A 20,827-nucleotide genomic window follows, 5' to 3' on the forward strand; every position below is an offset into this window, starting at 1 on the left:
TAAATTAGAATGTTTCTGTTTCTGTTTATTTATTTAGTTTTGTCATGTACTTTATAATCACTGTATGAAATAATTTATACCTGTTGCATAATTCACAAATATATTAGTTTTGGTATGTATATAAAAACAGACCCTAAGTAGTGCATGTATGGCAAACCTGGATTCATGTCCAAGTAACAATCATGTGGAAAATGTTCAATTAGATGTTCCGACAGCGCTGCTGTGTACATGGATATTATTAAAACGAATCAAATAAAGTTTTAGACTTTTTAATTGTGCATGGTCATTTCTGTAAAATATTATTTTTGTGTGCACAAAACATTCACACACTACATAAAGTCACTGAAAGCTGAGAATATTAATTCATAATTAATAATAAATCACTTATAATATTTCCTTTATTAAATATCTAGTCCTTGACACAGATGCCACAAGTTAAGCTTTTACCACAATAACATAATGGGGCGGTTTTCTGCACATTATCCTAGTCCCATATTAAAATGCATGTTTGAGCTGCCTTTAAAAATTTCTTAACATATATCAGTGCCATTGTTTTGTCCCAAGTTGCACACTAGCCTGGATTGATCCAAACCCTGTCCAGGAAACTGCCCATTTATGTAATTGCATTTAAAGCTTAGCTTATGGCATCTGTGTCAAGGACTACTAGATCTTTATTAAGGGAAATATTAAATGCAAAGTCTAATTCAAAGTAATAGACAGTAATAATAGTAATAGAAAGTAATAGAGAGTAACTTAATAACAGGATAAATAAAGTATACGTTTTTTATCCAAATATAAAGTATGTACATTTCGCAGTGTTTACACTGAAGTCCATTTTAAAACATTTAGTATAAATGTCCATATATGTTTGTTTAGGGATGGGCTTACAGATATGTGCTTAGGCTGTCACCAGTGACCAGAATCAGATACTCTGGTTGGTCTGTGCTCTCCATGTCTGCTTCAGCTGCTAGCCTCTTGTGGCGCGTCGACAGGGTCTTTCTTTTCCTCGTGCTAGTGGGACGCTGCTCTAGGCAAGTCTTGATCATTTGAGACAGATCTTGTTGCAGGTGTTGCATGTTTTCCCTTCGGAAGGAATGTTTAAAATATTACAATTTAAACGGAGCTGATTTTTTTATTTCAAGCTTTATGTTCATATGACCTTTCCATCAAATACTAATGAAACTACTCTTAGGTACATCTCTGTGCTAGTGTTCTTGTAAAAAAAAAACTTGTGTGGATAAAATACATTTTCAGCAGATAAATTGATTTACAGTCTATCCCGTATGATACTATAATTAGTTTTTATAATATGTAAACTTTATGAGAATCATTAAACGGTAAACTCACGCTGTTGGAGGCATCGGTAGGTTATAATCTTGCCCTGTAACTCCTGTCAACCAGTACGTTGTCTCTTTACCTTTACCCTGTATTTTAGGAGATCATTAAACCGTCACGATGAACAGGGTAATTTAACAAAGGTGTGAGACAATCTAGAACATGTCAAACACAAACCTTTAGGTATGTTTCTCCTCTCTTTTCATATTCAAACTTGCAGTCTGTGCGTTGGAGAATGCTGATGGTTGACTCGCTCACATGTATTCTTAATGCTGAAGTGAGGATATATATATATAGTTAACAATACGAGTTAATGTAGAATATAATATAAAACACACATGGAGGCAAAGCACGATTACTTAGTTTGGAAAATCCTGTAGTTGGGATGCCCTGTCTGATGTGAAATCCAGGCTAAAGTCTCATAATGAGATTAGGAACATTTAGGAGTTTGAGATTAGGAGTTTAACTTTAAATCAATATTAAAGTCCCTGTAAAGTCAATCTTGAAAATTTTCTCTAAACAAATTATAAATGTTTTATGTATTGCTGTGCATGGCCCCGCCCCTAACAAAATCACAAGCATTTATTCAGTTTGTAGCTGTATTTGAAAGTTGATAGAGATGGCAGCTTTCCCACGGGTGGGAACACAGCTTGTGAGCGGGGGAATGCAGCCAAATTTTTAAAGATTTTGATAACTTATTTTATTTACTTGCCTTTTTTTCAATCATTCAAACTGGTTATGTGGTTAAAAACTAATAATTATAGATTTTTCTGTGGCGTGACAAACTCAAAACACATTTAATATCTTAATTTACAGGCACTTTTAAAATGTCAAGGTTATATTTTTACAGAATGTTCTTTACATTATGTAGAATGATTTTATAGAAAACAGTAAGGGCTCTATCTTACACCTGGCGCAATGCGCGACGCAAGTGTCTTTTGCTAGTTTCCACCTTGCGCAATTATCATTTTCACGTTTAGCGCCACATTGTTTAAATAGCAAATGCATTTTTTCCCTTTTGCGCCCATGGGCGTTCTGGTCTGAAAACGAGGTGTTTTCAGGCGCATTGTTGGCACGTTGCTATTTTGAGGCAACTAAAATAGATACTCCATTGACCAACAAAAACCTGGTATAAAGTCTAAAGTCAATGGCGCAATATGTTTTTTGTTATTTAAAGAGCGCATTAGTAATATGCGCCTATAAATGGTACTAAAACGCGGCTTTGTTTATCACATATATGCGCAGCAGCACAAAAAAAAAAACGCTTTTAAATATGAAAGATTAAAGGATTGAATGTAAAAGATTATTATTGAGTCTCTTGGACATAAATGAGGACTAATTATGAGACATTAGAAGGCACAAAGAGCTGCTTTACCTGTAGCCTGGTAAGTAAATAAATGCTTTGCTTTAAACAAATGCATCTTTTTTTAAATGCTTTTTTTTTTTTTAAATGCTACCTCACAGATTTATTATATATGATGACTCTGTACCTGTAGATATGGTGGGATGAGAAAATTTTTTAAGTAATGCTTAAAAAAACTGACGCTGTCCAAGTGCTGAAACGTGCAGAGAGCCGTTTGTAAATTCTTTATCTCCTGTTTGTTACAAATAAAGTATTTTTTAGAGTACAAAAACCTTTTCTTACATACTTGTAAAATATTTTTTGATGATATTGGATAGCCATACATTTAAAGCAATTAAAAGCCTAATTATTTAACATTAATCTTAAACTGGGGATCTTCTTCCTCCGCTTAGTTTTTCAGTGTACAAAGTCCGTCATCTAAATGGGGATTAGACAGCGCCAGCGCAACTGGCTTTTAAAGGGCATGAGAGCTGAGACTCTCATTGGTTTATTGCACGTTACGCCCAAAATACTCCCATTACTCATAAAAAAAAGGACCAACCCTTTTCGACCATGCGTACAAACCATTTTTCCAGGCGTTAAATTAGCAAAAGTGGATTCGGACACGCCCATTTAGACGTTGCGCTGTGCGCTTTAGACAATGCGCTTAGATCATTAAAATAGGGCCCAAAATCACACAAGGTGGGATTTTACAGGCTGTGTAAGATTTAGTGAATGCAGATTTAGATTTGGCATTAGATGTCATTACTTACGTAAACCTGTGGACTCCATTCGAGATGCTATGTTCACGGTGTCTCCAAACAGGCAATATCTGGGCATTTTAATTCCCACTACACCAGCAGCACATGGGCCTTAACACATGCAAAATACATATGTCAGATTTAAAGGGGTCATATGAATTTATTATAATACACTTTTAATTTGTCAAGTTATTTTAAATATTGTAACTTTTCGTAACCAAAAACGGTCTTTACTTGGAAGTCGCCATCATGTTTCTACAGTAGCCCTAAACGGACACATGTTCTACAGAGCACGCTTAACCCTACATTGTCTGAGATGACAACGTGTTTGTCCTGTGGCAGCTACCGTAGCTTCTCATTGCATTTCGAAATTGAGGTTGGTTGTAATTCCCAAACTAAAAAACCTTTAAACCGGCCCCTCAAGTGTAAAACGAGCATCAGTGCTTATTCTAGTAAGACTGAAGCTGCAAGTTTGCGGTCTGATTTTTAACTACATTCTCTTTGCAAAGCCTGTGTTACACTTAAATTCTAAATATGTAGTCCATCTTGTGCAATACATAGCTAAAAACCATAATCCTAATGGTCTACAAAGAATGACCGGGCGTCACCTGAATGCACACCAATACGGATCCACACGGGCAGCCCGGGCAGATGGCGCAACTCAAACGTGCCCATAAAGGCCAAGATATCCAGAGCCATGTGGCAGATATCCATTGCGTGTCTGTTTCCATTCCGTCGAGGCAGACCAGAGACCACCATGTAGGCATCACCAATCGTCTCTACCTGAAAGACGCACAAAGACATTTGCTTGAGTCCAACATGATTAAGGCCTCATCTGGAACTGCCCATAGCATTTGTTACCTTACCTTATAGACATCATGATTGTCAAGGATGCTGTCAAAGCGCTTGTATATGTCATTAAGCATGTCCACCACCTCCATGGGTGTGCTGTAATAGCATAATGTGGTGAAGCCTACAATGTCACTGAAGTAGATGGTGACTTCTTCAAAGAGCTCAGGCTCCACTATTCCAGTTTCCTTCAAAGAGCGCACAACCGGTCTGCAGTAAACCGAGTATAGCAAGGGTTATTTGTGCTATACTTTACTCACCCAGCAGTAAAAATTTCAGGCAACATGAATTTTTCACTTTACATTAAGGATATATTTGTTATTGTTAGCAAATACATTAGATACACTGTAAAAAGAAGTCCTTGTTGCGCTTTACATTTAATCAACTTGAATTTACAATTAATTTCAACTTGACAAGCAAATAGTTGCTATAAATTCTAAGAACAAAGAAATTTATACAGGTTTGTAACAACATGAGAGTGAGTAGATGATGACAGAATTTTCTTTTTTGGGTGAACGATCTCTTTAAGTTGAACAGATACAACCTTATTGTAAAGTGTTACGCAGTGGCGGCCAGTGACTTCTTTTTTTTCGAGGGCGCACGATGTAAAGCTCATCACAACATGTATTTCGCAAGTCATGTGTTCGGCACGTCATGTAAACTTATGTGCATCACGCGACATGTCAAAATACAAGCCAGCCGCAGACGCTTTGAAGGGGTTTATGATAAAAGAGACACTCTCGTTTACCAGATACTCGATTAATCTCGTGTAAGTTTAGTGTTAAGTTAATGTCTTGCAAGTATTTTGTGAATGTGAGCGTTTCTTTAATCATAAACCCTATTGATGTGTGTGTGCGCAGGCACATATTTTTGACAAGACGAACAACACAGGAAGAGAAGTCCCCATTGGTCACAGGTGTTACTGTTTTTCTTTGTGTGTTACACTAACCCAGGCAAAAGCATGAAGTTTAGGTAGTCTGCTCTGTCTCTTTCAGCCTTGTACAGAGCTGTACGTTCCTCAACCAGACACTCCAGGTTACGGGAATACATCTGCAACCTCCGAATCAGATTTTCCATGTAACTCTCATTTGCCTGGTTGTCAAGACTATGAAATCAGACATCAAGTAATGTTTCATTATAAAGACTCCAAACTCCTAAATGTGACCCTGCCTGTAAAAACCCAGCTAAAGCCAGTTTAAAATAATGTTGTGGTTTAATGTTTTCTACATAAAATCATCCTACATAACGTACAGAACATTCTTCTGTGAAAATATAACCTTGAAATTTGATATTGAGGAGTAAGGTCATGTCAAAGATTAAAATCCATGACTGAAATCAAACTTTGATGCTGCTCTTAATCTCATCATTAGATTAGCTTGGATTTCACAGATAAGGTCACAAATGTAATTGTCATATCTAGACTAAAGCATACAAAAAAGTGACCTGACAATCTTTCGTAGTGTGATTTCTATCTTTTTAAAGTCTGGTCTTCTGTCTGGGTCCTCATCCCAGCAGTTTTTGATTAGCATGCACACCTGAAAAGAAAAGAGTGTGCAGAGTAATGAGTAAATGAATGAATAACCTGAATTATTAAAGTTAGCTGATGCATAACATTTGCAAGGACTTGGTTTTAAAATCAACAGGAAACATTACAATTATGAATGTATAAATGTGTGGGCCAAAAACGCCTGCATGAAGGGACACACTTTACCTCTTGTTCTTTTTCGCCTGCGTTCTCAAAGTTTAGATCAGGTCTGAAAATAGAGGTCAGACTGGGATACTGCACTCTGGCCAGCTTCTCTGTTCAAGAAATGTGAACTGGTTGGATTGCATGGTATGGTATAAACAAACAATCTTGACTTTCATGCATGGTGATGTGCAAAAGGCAAAGTCACCAGTAGGGGTCACTATGACTTTTGGGTTATAAAGGAACACAAGCTGCTGTCATAAATCTTTGTCTCTCTTACCAGCACGATCAGAGCAGGTGTGTGTGTAAAATGTGCACTTCCTCATCATGATCTCCTGGGAAATTATGGCGAAACTGTACACATCTCCTTTCTGAGAAATCCCCTGTTTTCGCAAGTGTTCAGGGGCTGTCCACAAATCTGAGAGACACAGCAGAAAAATGCACAGGTTAAAGATGCCTAAAAGCAAATAAATGGCACACGAAATAAATATAGCTAAATCTAAGCACTAAAAACTAACAGATTTTTTTAATAATAATGATCAATTTTACCTTTACTGGGACTGAGAATTGTATTGAAGCCAAAGTCTGCAATCTTCACTACCATACGGTTGTCCACCACACAGTTGGTCGATTTAAGTCGCCCATGGACAGCAATGTTGCTTGTGTGGAGATAAGACATGCCCTAAAATACAACGAAATACACTTTTTAAGAATATTTATGTATGAACAAAAATACACACAACCTCGGTATCAATTCACAATGTCAATTTACATGTATGCATTTGGCAGGTGCTTTTCCAAAATAAAAATACAGTGCATTACAAGGTATACATTTTTCTATCAGTATGCATTTTCCCTGGGTTCGAACCCATGACCTGTGCACTGCGTTTGCAATGCTCTACTACTGAGCTACAGTATAAAGGAGCATCTACTTTGTTTACCTTTGCAATGTCATACATGACCGAGATCTTATACTGCCAGTCCATGAAAGTCTCATCTGGGTATGAAATCTTATCATTAAGCACATGCTAAAAGATTAAAAAGCAAGATTAAAAGTGTGACACTGTATTAGATACCAGGCTTCAATAGTTTTTACCGTTTTGAGGTCAGTACAATACTCACTCTAAGAGATGCCCGCTCTCCATACTCGAACACTCCAAAAACTTCATGGTCAAACTTGACTGTGCCATAAAATTTGGTCAGGTTGTAATAATCTATTTTCAAAAGCTAAAAAAAGAAAACGGCATTATTTTTCAGAGCGGTAGGGGTTAACAACAAGAAAAGCAGACGTTGCTTAGGTTTTATTTTAAACAGATTAGAATCAATGTTAAACCAGGTTTTTATTGTTGTTTATATGTCTATGTGGTGTTTTTAACATGCTGTAATAAGTTATCTATATGATATTTTGAGCTAAAACTTCACATATGTACTCTGAGGACACCACAGATTTATTTGATCTTAAAAAAAGTCCCCTTTAAAGTTATGTTTAAATTTAGCACTATGTTAAGTGAGCGCAGAAGTGTGAGGACAGTGAAGAGATGACAATCTTTCTACCGCGTTGAGTTCTCTCCTCTGTTCCTCAGTGAAACTTCCATCTGTGTACTTTAATTCATTAAGGATAACAATCTAAATACAAAAAACAAAGCTCAAATCAGTGTTTTCAAAGCCCAAACTTAAAAGTTATGGAATCATATTGGATAAAGGTAATACTACCTTTTTATCATAGCGTGCACGGCGTAATTTGTAACTGTTATTTATAAAGTCCTCCTCAATCTAATGATAAGAGACAATAAAAGCTATTAAAAATGCATTGATGGAACAATGCATGTTTATGAAGGCAAGTGTGTGTTACCTTCAAACTGATCATATTTCGCTCATTCATCTCTAAAGGTGTAATAAGCTCTGCTGGAATATGAGACCATTTCTTCTGCATGTTACGATAAGATCTGTTTTGCCTTTAAAAGATGGACAGTATAATAGTATATATAACATGCTACAATAGCCTAAGAAGTAAATAAGCAGTGGATTGATAAAAAATAATAAAATAATTATTATCAGCAGTGGCAAATTGTACAATATATAAGGACAACAATAAGTAAATAATATGTATTGCTTTAACCAGTAAAAGATGAAGGCAAGTGTAGCCATCACTCCAACAACAGTCGCGCTCAGTGTTATTACAATATCCTGGACTTGCTGGCCTAAATAAAAAAAAAGTGTCAGACTTGGTTAAGTATTGCTTTACATACAGTGAATATAACATTGATATAAATGCAAAAACAATACTGAATGCTTCAATAAGAGAAAGAATGTTTTTTGGATAAATTCCAGTTTTGTGAGTTGTTTAATGTTTGAGAAGTAATGAATACTACAACCTTTACCTTTAATGTTTGGACGGTCTTCAGGTAGACGGTGCTGAGGCCAAATAAAAGAAGGATTGTCGTCCTTTAAATATGTATGGTTGGTGGAAGTGTTGAACTCATAAAGTACCTGGTACTTAAGTACAAGAATGAAAAAGACATGACAATTGATATAAAATTTGTAACATTTCATGTAATATAATAAAAATAATACTGACATATCTAAAATGAACTACCTCATTGTCGTTGTTAGTGTAGATCAAAGAAAATATCAGATCTCTATCACCAAACTCGTCCAGCTCATAATCTCCAGCTATACCTATGTGAAGATATCAATGTTGTCATCTACAGTATCCTGAGGTGCTACCAAACCAAGTTTGACATTAAGAAAAATTACTGCAGCTTTGCCTTATTCACCTTTAAAAGACACATTTCTGAAATAGTTAATGCTCACTGTCCCGATCTGCTGAAAGTTTGAGCTGTCCATAATGTTTCTCATCACCTGTCCAAATAGCAGTACTGCATCATGATATGCTGCAATATAATCATTCATCTGCATAGAGAATAGAAAAGACATCAGTTACACATTTTGTACTAACTACACGCAGCATAAAACTAAATTGAATGAAGACATGTTGGTGCTTTTCACTTTCTAGCCCACGGTTTGATTTTTATTCTAATAAACATATTTATACATTTATGGACACACAATATTTTCAACCCAACGTTGGGTAAAAAGAGGCCAAACCCAAACATGAGGTTAAATTAACTTTTTTTATATTTGATTCAACAGTGGGTTCAAATTAACAAACCAGAATTTAGGGTTGCAACAATCCAGTATAGGTTCAATTACAACCTGGTGGGTTGTGTTTGTCCCTTTTTGACCCAATGCAGGGTTGAAAATAAGCCAGCAATTTTATTACATTTGTATTAAAGTCGCCATGAAACGGAAGTATCAATTTCCTAATTTTCCCTGTGGTGCGTGTATCCGAGTAAAACCAGCCTCTGAAATGAAATAAGGCAGGGCTGGATTTGAATTCGTCCATCGAGATCTGATTGAATCATGATGCTAATTGCTAATCGCAGTGATCTTCTCCCGGACCCGCCCACCTGCCATACATTATGACCGGAAGTAAAGAGAGATCGTTTTTAGGAGGGGAGGAGATTTGCATTTTTTATTAAAGATTATGAGGGCACATGAGCTTTTAAAAAAATAATGAAGCTCACAGATGAATCATTTGTAAAAAAAAAAAATACCACAATATTACAAAACCAATTACAGTTTTTTATTTTACTTTCATTGCGGTCATGAAAAAGATTTTAAAGGGGCAGTGTCACAAGACTTTTTTAAGATGTCAAATAAAACTTTGGTGTCCCCAGAGCACATATGTGAAGTTTTAGCTTAAAATACCAAATAGATAATATATTATAACATGTTAAAATTGATGCTTTGTAGGTGTGAGCAAAAATGTGCCGTTTTGGGTGTGTCCTTTAAACTGCAAATGAGCAGATGAAGTGCAAACACCGATCACAATGATGCTGGTTTGTTGCAATTGAAACTCAATTGTGGTGTGAATTATTCTCTCTTTTTCTCTGCACTAAATGGAAGTCCCGTGGTTGGATATCGCAGATTAAGGGTTGGTTTTATTATAAGGAGAGCCAAATTTCAACAACCTATTTTTTCATGTGCTTGTGGAGAATGGTTTACCAAAACTAAGTTACTGGGTTGATCTTTTTCACATTTTCTAGGTTGATAGAAGCATGCCATGGCCCCTTTAACATTCCTTTATCATTTATTATTGCTACTTTACAAATGTTCTTTGTGTATAGATTTGACTGTCAAAGACAAATACAAGCTTTTTTCCTACCGTGTTGTTGTCAGAAGTGTCTATGGTGTAACTTCTTGTATTGGGCATTGTTAGAACCAGAACATTCCTCATAGCAACATTAGATGAACCATTGTAATAGACATCACTGTGTGAGAAGGTTAGGATCTTAAATCTTTGTCTGTCAGTGGACTGTTAAAATGTTCTTATAATTGGGTTAATATTGTAAACAACTGTAAATTAAAGTACTTGAAAGTGAAAGACTGACTTGTAAAGATCAATCAGAAGAAAAGCATTTTCATGATCATAGTTCAACAGAGTGTCATTCTTCAGATCCATAATGTCTTCAGGCGTTCCACACATAATGAACACTGTGAAAACATAACAGATAAAGAAATCAATTTTAACTTGAGCTTTTGTTAAATATGCTGTCATCGTACTTGAACGAACATCCTGTATGTTTCAGTACTGACATCATGTTTATAATGGCTCTTTAGTGGAATTTAGAAAAAGCTCACTTGAACATGAGGAGATTTTTCATTGTGGTACTGGAACACAGCGCAAAGTATAATATCAAAGTATCAAATTGTACAAAAGTTGTTTTTCTTTACTGACAATAAATTTAAGATGTGACATGGCGCTCACAATTACTCTCTCGATTTCTTTTGGTCAAAGCCTCAATGAGCTCCTCCTCTCTTCGTAGAACAACTCGCTTCTCCAAACTGGAGGAAAAAGGGGCGGAATCCACTTCAAGAGCATTCATGTACCTACAGATAAGAAAAGCTTACACTAAACCGTAAATAAATGGCCCAAAAAGGGTCCCAAGTTGTCACTTAAGACAGTACCCTTTACAAGGTCCTAATATACCATATAGGTTCAGAAATGTATTCCATTGGTACCACTGAGGTACTAATGTACACTCTTTGTTACCAATATAAACTCTTAGGTGCAAAGGTGTGAATGATTTTTGAAAGGGTACTACCCGGGTGTCAGCTAGGGACCATTTTTTTTCTCACAGTGTATAGCATCAGAATCCATACAGTGATAAAATATATACTATATATTTAAAGGACACTGCTTACCAAAAACAATCCTCAGTGTTATTCTGTTTCTTGTATATATATACGGTTTTCCATGTAGCCTTGATATGATCATTGAACTCCCAGAAGGAAACAAAGAAGCTAGATATTTTCCTTGCTGGAGGTAAAAGACGAGTCAGATCTCTCTTAAAATCACATGAGAGTCCAAAGCTTCCTGCTGAGATGATGGGCATATTGATGTCCAAGCCAATCTCAAGACTAGAAAAAAGAAGATTAGGTGTTCTTTAAATTCTAAAAAACTATTCTGCATAACTTAATAAATAAAATCCACTGTTTGTTTTCCTTATAGACCGCTAGTTTCATAAACAATATTGTTGTTTATGCCTATAAGGTTTCCAGCATTTATCCATCCGTTAATCTTTTTAATAAGGTAAAATTATGCTATAGTATAGGGGGTTTATTCCAGAACCCAAAATGACATGTATTAAGACCTACCAAAATATTAAAAATAGAAACATTGTGAAAAATACATGTTCATTCCTTTTTAATAATTAGTACAATTGATTTTGTGCCATTGTTTCTTTTCAGAACAAGTCAGTAATATCATAAAGATAATAAAGCCAAACTGACCAAGGCGGACATGCCTACCCTGCTGAAAAAAAAAACAATAAAACCATTAGAGAAAATTCTGATGGTTTCTATAAAAATACCAATAGTAACCATTAGCTTTTACCATTAAAACCACTACACTATAGTGTATTTTGGTCCATATTCCATTAGAACCAATACATACCATTAGAGACCAACAAAGACCAATACACTGTAGTGTGTTTTGGGCCATATTCCATTAGAACCAATAAAATTCCCAATAAAACAATAGAATTTCTGTAATGGTGTCTTGTTTTTTAGCAGGGTATTATTTACGATAGATTTAACTTGATAAATGAAGCAAGGACATAATACAAACTCAAATTCTGACATACTCAACCATTTGGAAAGTAGCATAGGTGCAGGTTGGTCCGAGGAGAGCACATCCCAACTCACCTGTATTCTTTAAAAAAATCACAATAAACAACGTGAATACACTTTCACACACCGTACGCAGCGCTTCATGTGCCGCTGCGCAACCCAAAGGGTATGACATCAAAGTACCGCGAGAGCGAGTCGAAAGCACTTAAGTTGCTCGCGATACTTTGCCGTCAGAAATATCGGCCTGCGCAGCGCCGAATAAAGTCAAAACACTTGTTAATTTAACAGTGTATCACTGAACTGACCTTAAGATCATTTAAAACTTCAACTCCCTCGCAGGCGCTACTGGTGCAGCCTTTTTTCAGGTAATAAATGGTTTGAAATCCTTTGAAATTAACTGTTAAATTGCGATTCACACCTTGACGAGCAGAAAAACAAAATAAGGCTCTAACGTTATATACAAGATTTACTTTCAGAAGGATATAAATGTGTAAATATTTTACCATGTTTAAGGTTGATCTCCGAATCATGTTGAATAGCTCTCATAACGGCTGGCTTCACAAAGTTGATGCTCCACGGCGATACGTCGTCATCCAACAACACAACATTCATCATGTAACTGCTATTAAAGCAAGACTGACTCATGAAATTACTTTGCTTGAGAAATGTCCAGAAAACAAACGCAAACAACCATTTGTGGTAATCCATTGTTTAAAAAGGTTAAAAAAAATGAGTTAAAAAGGCACACAGCTCTGTTTACAGTAAAAAATTTGTAGGATGAAAACCACTGAAGTTTTGTAATAAGGCTCTATTTAAATAGCAAGGTTTGCCAGATTATTTCGCGATTTTAAATGCAATATGGCTGTCTGCAAAATTCCCAAAAAGATGATGTTTCTTGTCACAATCCAGTATTTTCCTGGGTTGCTCCCAGTATCCTTTGTCATTTTTCCCAAGAAAAGTATACAGCGCAAAATAATAGGTTTGTTTGCCCAAGTTGAAATAAAATATACGACCTTCTGCTTTCACAGTGAACACCGTGTTCTCACCTGAGCGCGTTAATGAACAGTCAGATTTAAAAGGAGGTGTCTCAAAATCATAAAGTGCACCCTACTAGTACAGCGTTTGCATCATGACCATCCAATCAAATATTGGTCCTTTTCGATTCACCTGTCTCCTCACCCCACGTGTGTCTTTTGTTTGTCTAGGTAGCTTGCTCACTAGGATTAAGTACACAGCCATAGTCAAAGTTAGGTCAAGTTTTAGGACCAATATTTTTTTTTTTTTTAAGAGCTCTTAAGTGTATAACTACATAAAGGAGCCTATGTTGAAGTTACTTACCATTTGATTGTAGTCAAACAGAATTTTTAAGAACAGTAGAACAGATATATTAATCTCATATTGTACAGTCATCTAAGGAAATGTTTATAAAATGAGTGTCCTTTTAAAGTAACTGAAATAAATCTCAAGGTCTACTGGTTTAACTGTACAAAGGTGACTACAGAAGAGAAGTAAAGGACAAAGGTTGATGTGGTTGTTGGGCCATAAACCATGGTTTTATGATAAATAGATCTGTAAAAGCAATCAAAATGTCCCGTATGTTTGAACAAAAGATGAAAACTCATAGGCTGATGGTGGGTATGAATAATATCATGTTTATTATTAGCCTTTGTAATCTTTTTGCTTTTTTAATTTGAAGTATAGTGATGTACTAAATTTGCCTTGAATTACAATTTCATTATTATCCTATATTTTTTCTCTTGCCAACCCTTCTTCACATCTGAGGTATATGAAATAATTTTCTGCTCTGCCTGGTTTTGTAATGCCATTAAATGGTGGTAAACATTTTAAAGACATACAGTATCTTAACCCACTGAAGCTGTATAGATAAATGCTTTTTGGAGCATCATAATGTTAAATACCATATAAACCTGCAAAGGCATGAGGATAAATTATGGGATTGTCTACTTTTTATTTTCAGGTAAACTATTCATTTAATTTCGATAGTATTTAAACTTTCTTGTGTATAGTGTTTTAATTTTCACATAACCAGTTACTAGTTTTCATGATGTGCTGCTCCCTCTAGTGGTCCGCAGCACAGATTTTTGTTAAAACCTGAAATTTGTTCAAACCTGTTGTACGGGACTTACAGTGATAGGACGCTTACAATTTGCATCCTTCTGGCTCTTTAAATTCTGCATTTACTTTGGCAATCTCAGAATTTACACAGGTTAAATCTTACCTGTATAAACAATTTGCATAAACTGAATAGCATTTTTAAATGCCTTTTGAAAGGTCAGGTAAAATACATATTATACGTGTAGCTGTGAAAACATTAAAGTCCATGTAAAGTGATATTAAATATGTGCTGCTCTGAGTTTGTCACTTCACAGAACAATAAGTTATTAACCAACCAAACAAATGTAAATGATAAAAACTGCAGAGTAAATCAAATAAGTTATCAAAATATTGGAAAAATAGCAGGATTCTCTCAAACGCTGTTCGCTGTCGGCGCTGAAACCACGCCCACTCGCGGAAAAACTGCGTCTCTTTGTGTTAGAGGGGCCCCGCCAAAATAATCCTGAAAACTGAAATATGGAAAAACTTAAAACAACTCTACAATTTCTTAATAGATAGCTAATCGTCTTTGTAACGTGTTTCAGCAATACATTTCTACCTTTTATAAAGTGTTTAGAAACAATTCTCTAAAATTACTTTACATACTTTAAAGTCATAATGAAATTTTAATTTAATATACTTACTGTGCAAAAGTCTTAGGCCACCATGCCATAATTAGATTTGTTGTTTTTGCAATTTTATAGTGATCATATATAATTGTTTCTGAGTCTCTTTATTAGAATACAACCAGAAAATACACAAAACTTATTTAGTAAAAACTATATAAAAGTATAAGCTGAAGTGTCAAGTATTTAGCACTAGCAGGCAACTGCAGGATCTTCTTAAACCTATATGTTTTTAAATCCTAATTTCTACTCTAATCGAATGACTTCAGACTTCAATAAAAAGCACCAAGAGAGGTCACACTACTTACCGATGCCTGAAGAAGACATTTAGTTTCGAAAATTGTTTTTCTATTTTGTGTACATATTTCCTGAATTTTCTGTTTCTATCTTAATAAAATAGATTGAAAAATAAATATGGATGGACAAAACAACATGTCTGGTGGTGGTGGCCTAAGACTTTTGCACAGTACTTTATAATATAAATTATAAAAATGAGTGTAAATAATGCTGCATTGACCATGTCATTGGTTTAAATTACTTTTATTAGAATGATCATAATAACCATTGTTCCTGATGACAAAATTCACTATTGTGAATGTGGCTTTGTATCTTACAGAAATCTAGGAACAAGTCCTATTGGTTACAATTCAGAAATGAAAATGTATTATGATGATTTTTTATTAAATTTTTACTGAAATGGAATAAAAGTACATTGGTGAATTAACACAAATGTCTCATTAAATAAATACATAAATATGTGTATTATGACAAAATTCAAAACAAGGGCAACACTGCTGCTTTTTATTGTCACAGTTATATCATGTTCTGATAAAGCTCAGATGACACAGATCTCAAAGCATGTTTCAAACAGACCTCTTTGCCAACTCTCTATCGCTTACTTGCCAGGCTTGAGAAAGTAACAGTTGCATAACCCTAATTACTATTCCACCCCTATCCTACATACACATAACACCATTGTAAACTTTTAACTCAGTCTTGCATGAGCAGCAATCCACATTTTAAGTTTAACCATTATACTTTCTTTTTGTCTTTTTTTCTTCATAACCTATTACTTTATTCTCTCTCTCTCTCTCTCTCTCTCTCTCTCTCTCTCTCTCTCTCTCTCTCTCTCTCTCTGAATGTTATTCTTTTGCTGGCCATTGAAAGTCAAAGCTAAGAGCTCATAATTTGCCCAGACCAAGTCTCGTGCTTCCTCCCGGAAGAAAGGTTGGTGATGACCACCTCAACAGCTTGAAATTTTATGTTCTTTGGAGGAACAGGACACACTTTGTAGGTCACCTCATCTCCCTCCATTGGTACATATTCACCTTCAATACTAGGAAAAGAGAATTGTGGTTATTTATTCAATGATTTAATAACATACTTCAACATAAAATTTCACATTTATTTACCCTCAAGCCGTCCAAGATGCATATGTCCATCATTTTTCAGATGAACACATTTTCAGTTATTTTAGAAAATGTCCTAGATCTTTCATTTTTTAAAATATAAGCATATGGGGTCCATCTCATTCAAGTCCAAAAAATGTGCATCCATCCTTCATCAAATTAATCCAAACGGCTCCAGGTGGACCAACGAGGACCTTCTGAGGGTAAACAATCCAGTTTTGTCGTAGAAATATCCATATATAAAAAGTTATAAACGAAACGAATCTAAGATGCCTCCAGTTTTAAATATGGATATTTCTATGACAAAACCGCATTGCTTACCCTCAGAAGGCCTTTGTTTATCCCCCTGGAGCCATTTGGATAAGAGAAGGATGCAAGGAAGGATGCAAATTTTTTGTACTCGAAGGAGCTGGACCCCCCTTTTTTTTAATAAAAACTTAAAGATCTAGGACATTTTCTAAAATAACTGAAAATGTGTTTGTCTGAAAAATGATGGACATATGCATCTCTGACGGCTTGAGGATGATGAAATCATGGGTTTAATATCATTTTAAGTTATTTTAACATTATTTTTATAATTTATAGCAACTCCTCACTAGTCAAGAAGTTTAAAATTATTTGTAATTTCAAATTGATAAAAGGGACACTTTTTTTGAAAATAGGCTCATTTTCCAGCTTCCCTATAGTTAAAGGCAGAGAGCACAATGTTTAAAAAATGCTTTGGAAAAGGGAGTCGTGCAGACTACCAAAACACACTTGTAGCCAATCAGAAGTAAGGGGCGTGTCTACTAACCGACATCCTTGCATATGTGTGGGGCGGGTCTATCAAAAGACGGTCCAGATTCTATTGGGGTAGGGGCGTGTATGTTTAGGTGATTTTAAATATAAACATTGGCTTTCAAACATTGTGCACTTCCCCTTTAATCATTTGATTTTTACCGTAATAATCAAGGACTTTGCTGCCGTACCATGGCAGCAGCCGGCGCAGTAATATTACGCAGTGCCCCAAAATAGTACCCTTGGAAACTTTCAATAGCAGGACACTATTTTCGGGCACTGCATAATATCATTGCGCCTGCTGCAGCCATGGTACGGCAGCAAAGTCCTTGCTTATTATTCTGAAAAGAGAGTATAGTTCCTAGCCATATCAGCCTAGAAAATCGCAACTTTAAATTTTCTGTCTGTCTTAGTACATGATGTAACTACAGAAGAGTCAAGTTTTAAATAGGAAAAATATCCAAACTCTTATTTTGTTTTTGAGCGAGATGCTAATGGTCTAATCAGATTCAATGGATTATGCTAAGCTATGGTAAAAGTGTCCCTTTAAACTTAAAAATGTAAGTGCAACAAGGAATAGGGTATATCTTATAAAACCCTTTAAAAATTCCCTTTATTTGCATTTAATGCTGAAAAAGAATGCCACTGTAATCTGGAACATGGAGTAAAAAAAATTTGTGTCTTCTCACTTACTCGGAGATGTGAACAAAAATATCTTCACCTCCATGGGAGGGGCAAATGAATCCATGACCCTGTGACCTTGAGAAGTTCTTGCAAACTCCCTTGTAAACTGGTCCAGATTTTGCTCTCACCGATCTAACAAAGGAACAGAGTTATGAGCTTCTACAGTCATGCTACAAAATTTCTAGCCAAGTATAAGTAACACTTTTTCGCATTATGTTTACACAAAATATATGACATTTTTTTTTTGCCTTTGCACTGCATGTACTCACGCTGAATAGGTGCGTGTGCGCTTGGTTGGTAATGGACTGAGTGGCTCCCCGGTCTGAGGCGGTTTCCTCTCCAACACAATACTACCCTCCCTCAGAACAGGTAATGAAAGTGAGGCCGATGTGCGTTGGCAATGCAACTTAGGATCGGGTGTAGAGGTGGTCTGTGAATCAGCCATTGGTGACAGGTTCACTAGAGATAAGGTTCTCTGTGGGTTAAAATTCATTTGGGTAAAACAGAAAAAAATTTGGTGTATATAAATTCCTCATTAGAAACATTTATCAGTATACCCCATCTAATTTAAAAAGGCTTTAACTAATATTTGAAGTGTGATGTCTTTGAACTTTCAAATCAGGATCTAGCATCAGGACCACATCAAATCTTATTACGTCTTGTTATTATCTTTGATTCATTGTTTTTCAATGCATCTGCCCTGTACTCTATGAAAGATCACACTGATCTGGGCACTGCAGACTTCATGTCAGCCTATTGAAAAATAACACTTTGTGATTCAGCTGGGTGTGTATTGGCATCATCGCATTCATCTAAATCTCCACTTAACAATGAAATATAAACTCGAGAATTTCTTCCGTTTTTATTGTCCACAGTATGCGACACATAACAACAAGGCCTTGGATTGATTCAATGAATAAACGGAAGCGATAAAGATACGTAAAAGCAACAATGAAAGTCACTGGAAGCATAATCTTACCGTTCTGCACGATACAAAGTCAATGTTGATATCGCGAGCGCTGCGGAAAAACGTTCTACATAGCTACACGAGAATCCAATGTTTTCGCCTAAATACTATCAATCGTCTCCAGCATCTCAGTTCAAGGGAACCCTGCTGAGCACACAATAAACGAGGATACGGGAGGGAGGGAGGGAGGGACACCCCATCCACAATGAAAACAAGCGATGCGACGCGACACTAGAAAACGCCCATTTATTATCAGTAAAGCCGACTGCATAACAAACGATAGAACTCTGACGTCGACCAATCAGAACGCTTACATTCTATTTATTTACGGAATAGGGTTCTTGAAAGTGTTGCCAATTTATATGAATTTTACTTAATGACTTTAAAAAACCTAGGATGTATTAAAACCCATTGTGTGAGCACAGACAACAGAATAAACCAGATGTAAAGTGCCAACACTAGACTAAATGCAAATGAGACGCAATGGCGTTATGAGCTAATTATTTCATGGCGATACCTGACGATTATTATTATTTTTAAGCAGCTTCCAGTAAATGAAGCGCTAAATAATCCATAACGCTTTAAAATAACAATATATATGATTTTTTGGGGGATAAGATATGAGTGTGTGCTGTGTGTTACTTTTATGTATATACACTGACGTAAAGGATTATTAGGAACACTATACTACTACTGTGCTTGACACCCGTTTTCCTTCAGAACTACCTTAATTCTACCTGGCATTGATTCAACAAGGTGTCGAATGCATTCTTTAGAAATGTTGGCCCATATTGATAGTATAGCATCTTGCAGTTGATGGAGATTTGTGGGATGAACATCCAGGGCAAAAGCTCCCGTTCCACCACATCCCAAAGATGCTCTATTGGGTTGAGATCTGTCACTGTGGCAGCCATTTAAGTTCAGTGAACTCATTGTCATGTTCAAGAAACCAATTTGAAATGATTCGAGCTTTGTCACATGGTGCATTATCCTGCTGGAAGTAGCCATCAGAGGATGGGTACATGCTGGTCATAAAGGGATGGTCATGGTCAGACACAATGCTCAGGTAGGCCGTGGTATTTAAACGATGCCCAATTGGCACTAAGGTGCCTAAAGTGTGCCAAAAAAAACATTCCCCACACCATTAAGGGTGATTTATAGTCGTGCGTAGGTCCTACGGCGTAGCTACGGCGTAGGCTATCCGTAGCCTGTGCGTAGCTCTGCGTAGCCTGACGCGCACCTCACAAAATTTCTAACATCGCGTCGGCTCTACACGGACCGTAAGCGCTGTGATTGGTCCACCAGAACCCCTCCCGTCAGGTAAAAAAACTGCGTCATAGGTATTTCCGTTTGAGACGGTGAAAACAAAGATGAGCCAAGTTGAGGAGTGATTTAACTCAAACTGAAACATAAGTCGCTGTTTATTTACTTCCATCATTGCTGGTCTTCTCAAATTATACACAACAAGTTGCTATTTCTTCTTCGTTTGTGGGTTAACTTGCTTAGCTTCTTCTTCTGTGACGACTTCTGCTGCTTCTGTGGTTACACGCGTGATTACTGCCAACCAGCGGTTTCGCGTGTGTTTGCACGTCGACGCGGACGTCGACGCACAAGTATAAATGAAAACCGACGCGGAACCTACGCCGTCGCTGCTACGCCGTAGGACCTACGCACGACTATAAATCGCCCTTTACACCACCACCACCAGCCTGCACAGTGGTAACAAGGCATGATGGATCCATGTTCTCATTCTGTTTACGCCAAATTCTGACTCTACCATCTGAATGTCTCAACAGAAATCGAGACTCATCACACCAGGCAACATTTTTCCAGTCTTCAACTGTCCAATTTTGGTGAGCTTGTGCAAGTTGTTGTAGCCTCTTTTTCCTATTTGTAGTGGAGATTAGTGGTACCCGGTGGGGTCTTCTGCTGTTGTAGCCTTGATTGTCTTGACCAGGACCACACACCTAAATGCATTGAAGCAACTGCCATGTGATTGGTTGATTAGATAATTGCATTAATGAGAAATTTAACAGGTGTTCCTAATAATCCCTAATCCTAATAATGATCAATGGAGATG

The 20,827-nt window shown here is 36.4% G+C and overlaps 2 protein-coding genes across 2 annotated transcripts; both read right to left on the reverse strand.

The window, feature by feature from the left end:
* Positions 1–485: 485 nt before the first annotated feature.
* On the reverse strand, positions 486–13,220 carry gucy2cb (guanylate cyclase 2Cb). The gene is made up of 27 exons (XM_065242820.1): positions 12,673–13,220; positions 12,475–12,587; positions 12,184–12,251; positions 11,243–11,458; positions 10,806–10,927; positions 10,429–10,531; positions 10,203–10,308; positions 8,752–8,887; positions 8,571–8,653; positions 8,356–8,470; positions 8,094–8,175; positions 7,827–7,929; positions 7,688–7,747; positions 7,529–7,600; positions 7,097–7,201; positions 6,916–7,002; positions 6,524–6,656; positions 6,255–6,392; positions 5,999–6,087; positions 5,731–5,822; positions 5,237–5,392; positions 4,305–4,497; positions 4,047–4,221; positions 3,451–3,549; positions 1,513–1,607; positions 1,348–1,424; positions 486–1,083 (listed from the first exon to the last, which is right to left on the reverse strand). Exons 1-27 carry the CDS (start codon positions 12,875–12,877, stop codon positions 885–887), a joined length of 3,222 nt encoding a protein of 1,073 aa, XP_065098892.1. The 5' UTR covers positions 12,878–13,220; the 3' UTR covers positions 486–884.
* Positions 13,221–15,983: 2,763 nt separating this feature from the next.
* Positions 15,984–18,998, reverse strand: csdc2a (cold shock domain containing C2, RNA binding a). Its single transcript, XM_065242454.2, has 4 exons — positions 18,760–18,998; positions 18,050–18,255; positions 17,790–17,912; positions 15,984–16,246 (listed from the first exon to the last, which is right to left on the reverse strand). The coding sequence occupies exons 2-4, from the start codon at positions 18,223–18,225 to the stop codon at positions 16,084–16,086; spliced, it is 462 nt and encodes a 153-aa protein (XP_065098526.1). The 5' UTR covers positions 18,226–18,255; positions 18,760–18,998; the 3' UTR covers positions 15,984–16,083.
* Between the last annotated feature and the right edge of the window lie 1,829 nt (positions 18,999–20,827).

The sequence above is a fragment of the Paramisgurnus dabryanus genome, chromosome 1 (assembly GCF_030506205.2).
Source record: "Paramisgurnus dabryanus chromosome 1, PD_genome_1.1, whole genome shotgun sequence".
Taxonomy (NCBI): Eukaryota; Metazoa; Chordata; class Actinopteri; order Cypriniformes; family Cobitidae; genus Paramisgurnus; species Paramisgurnus dabryanus.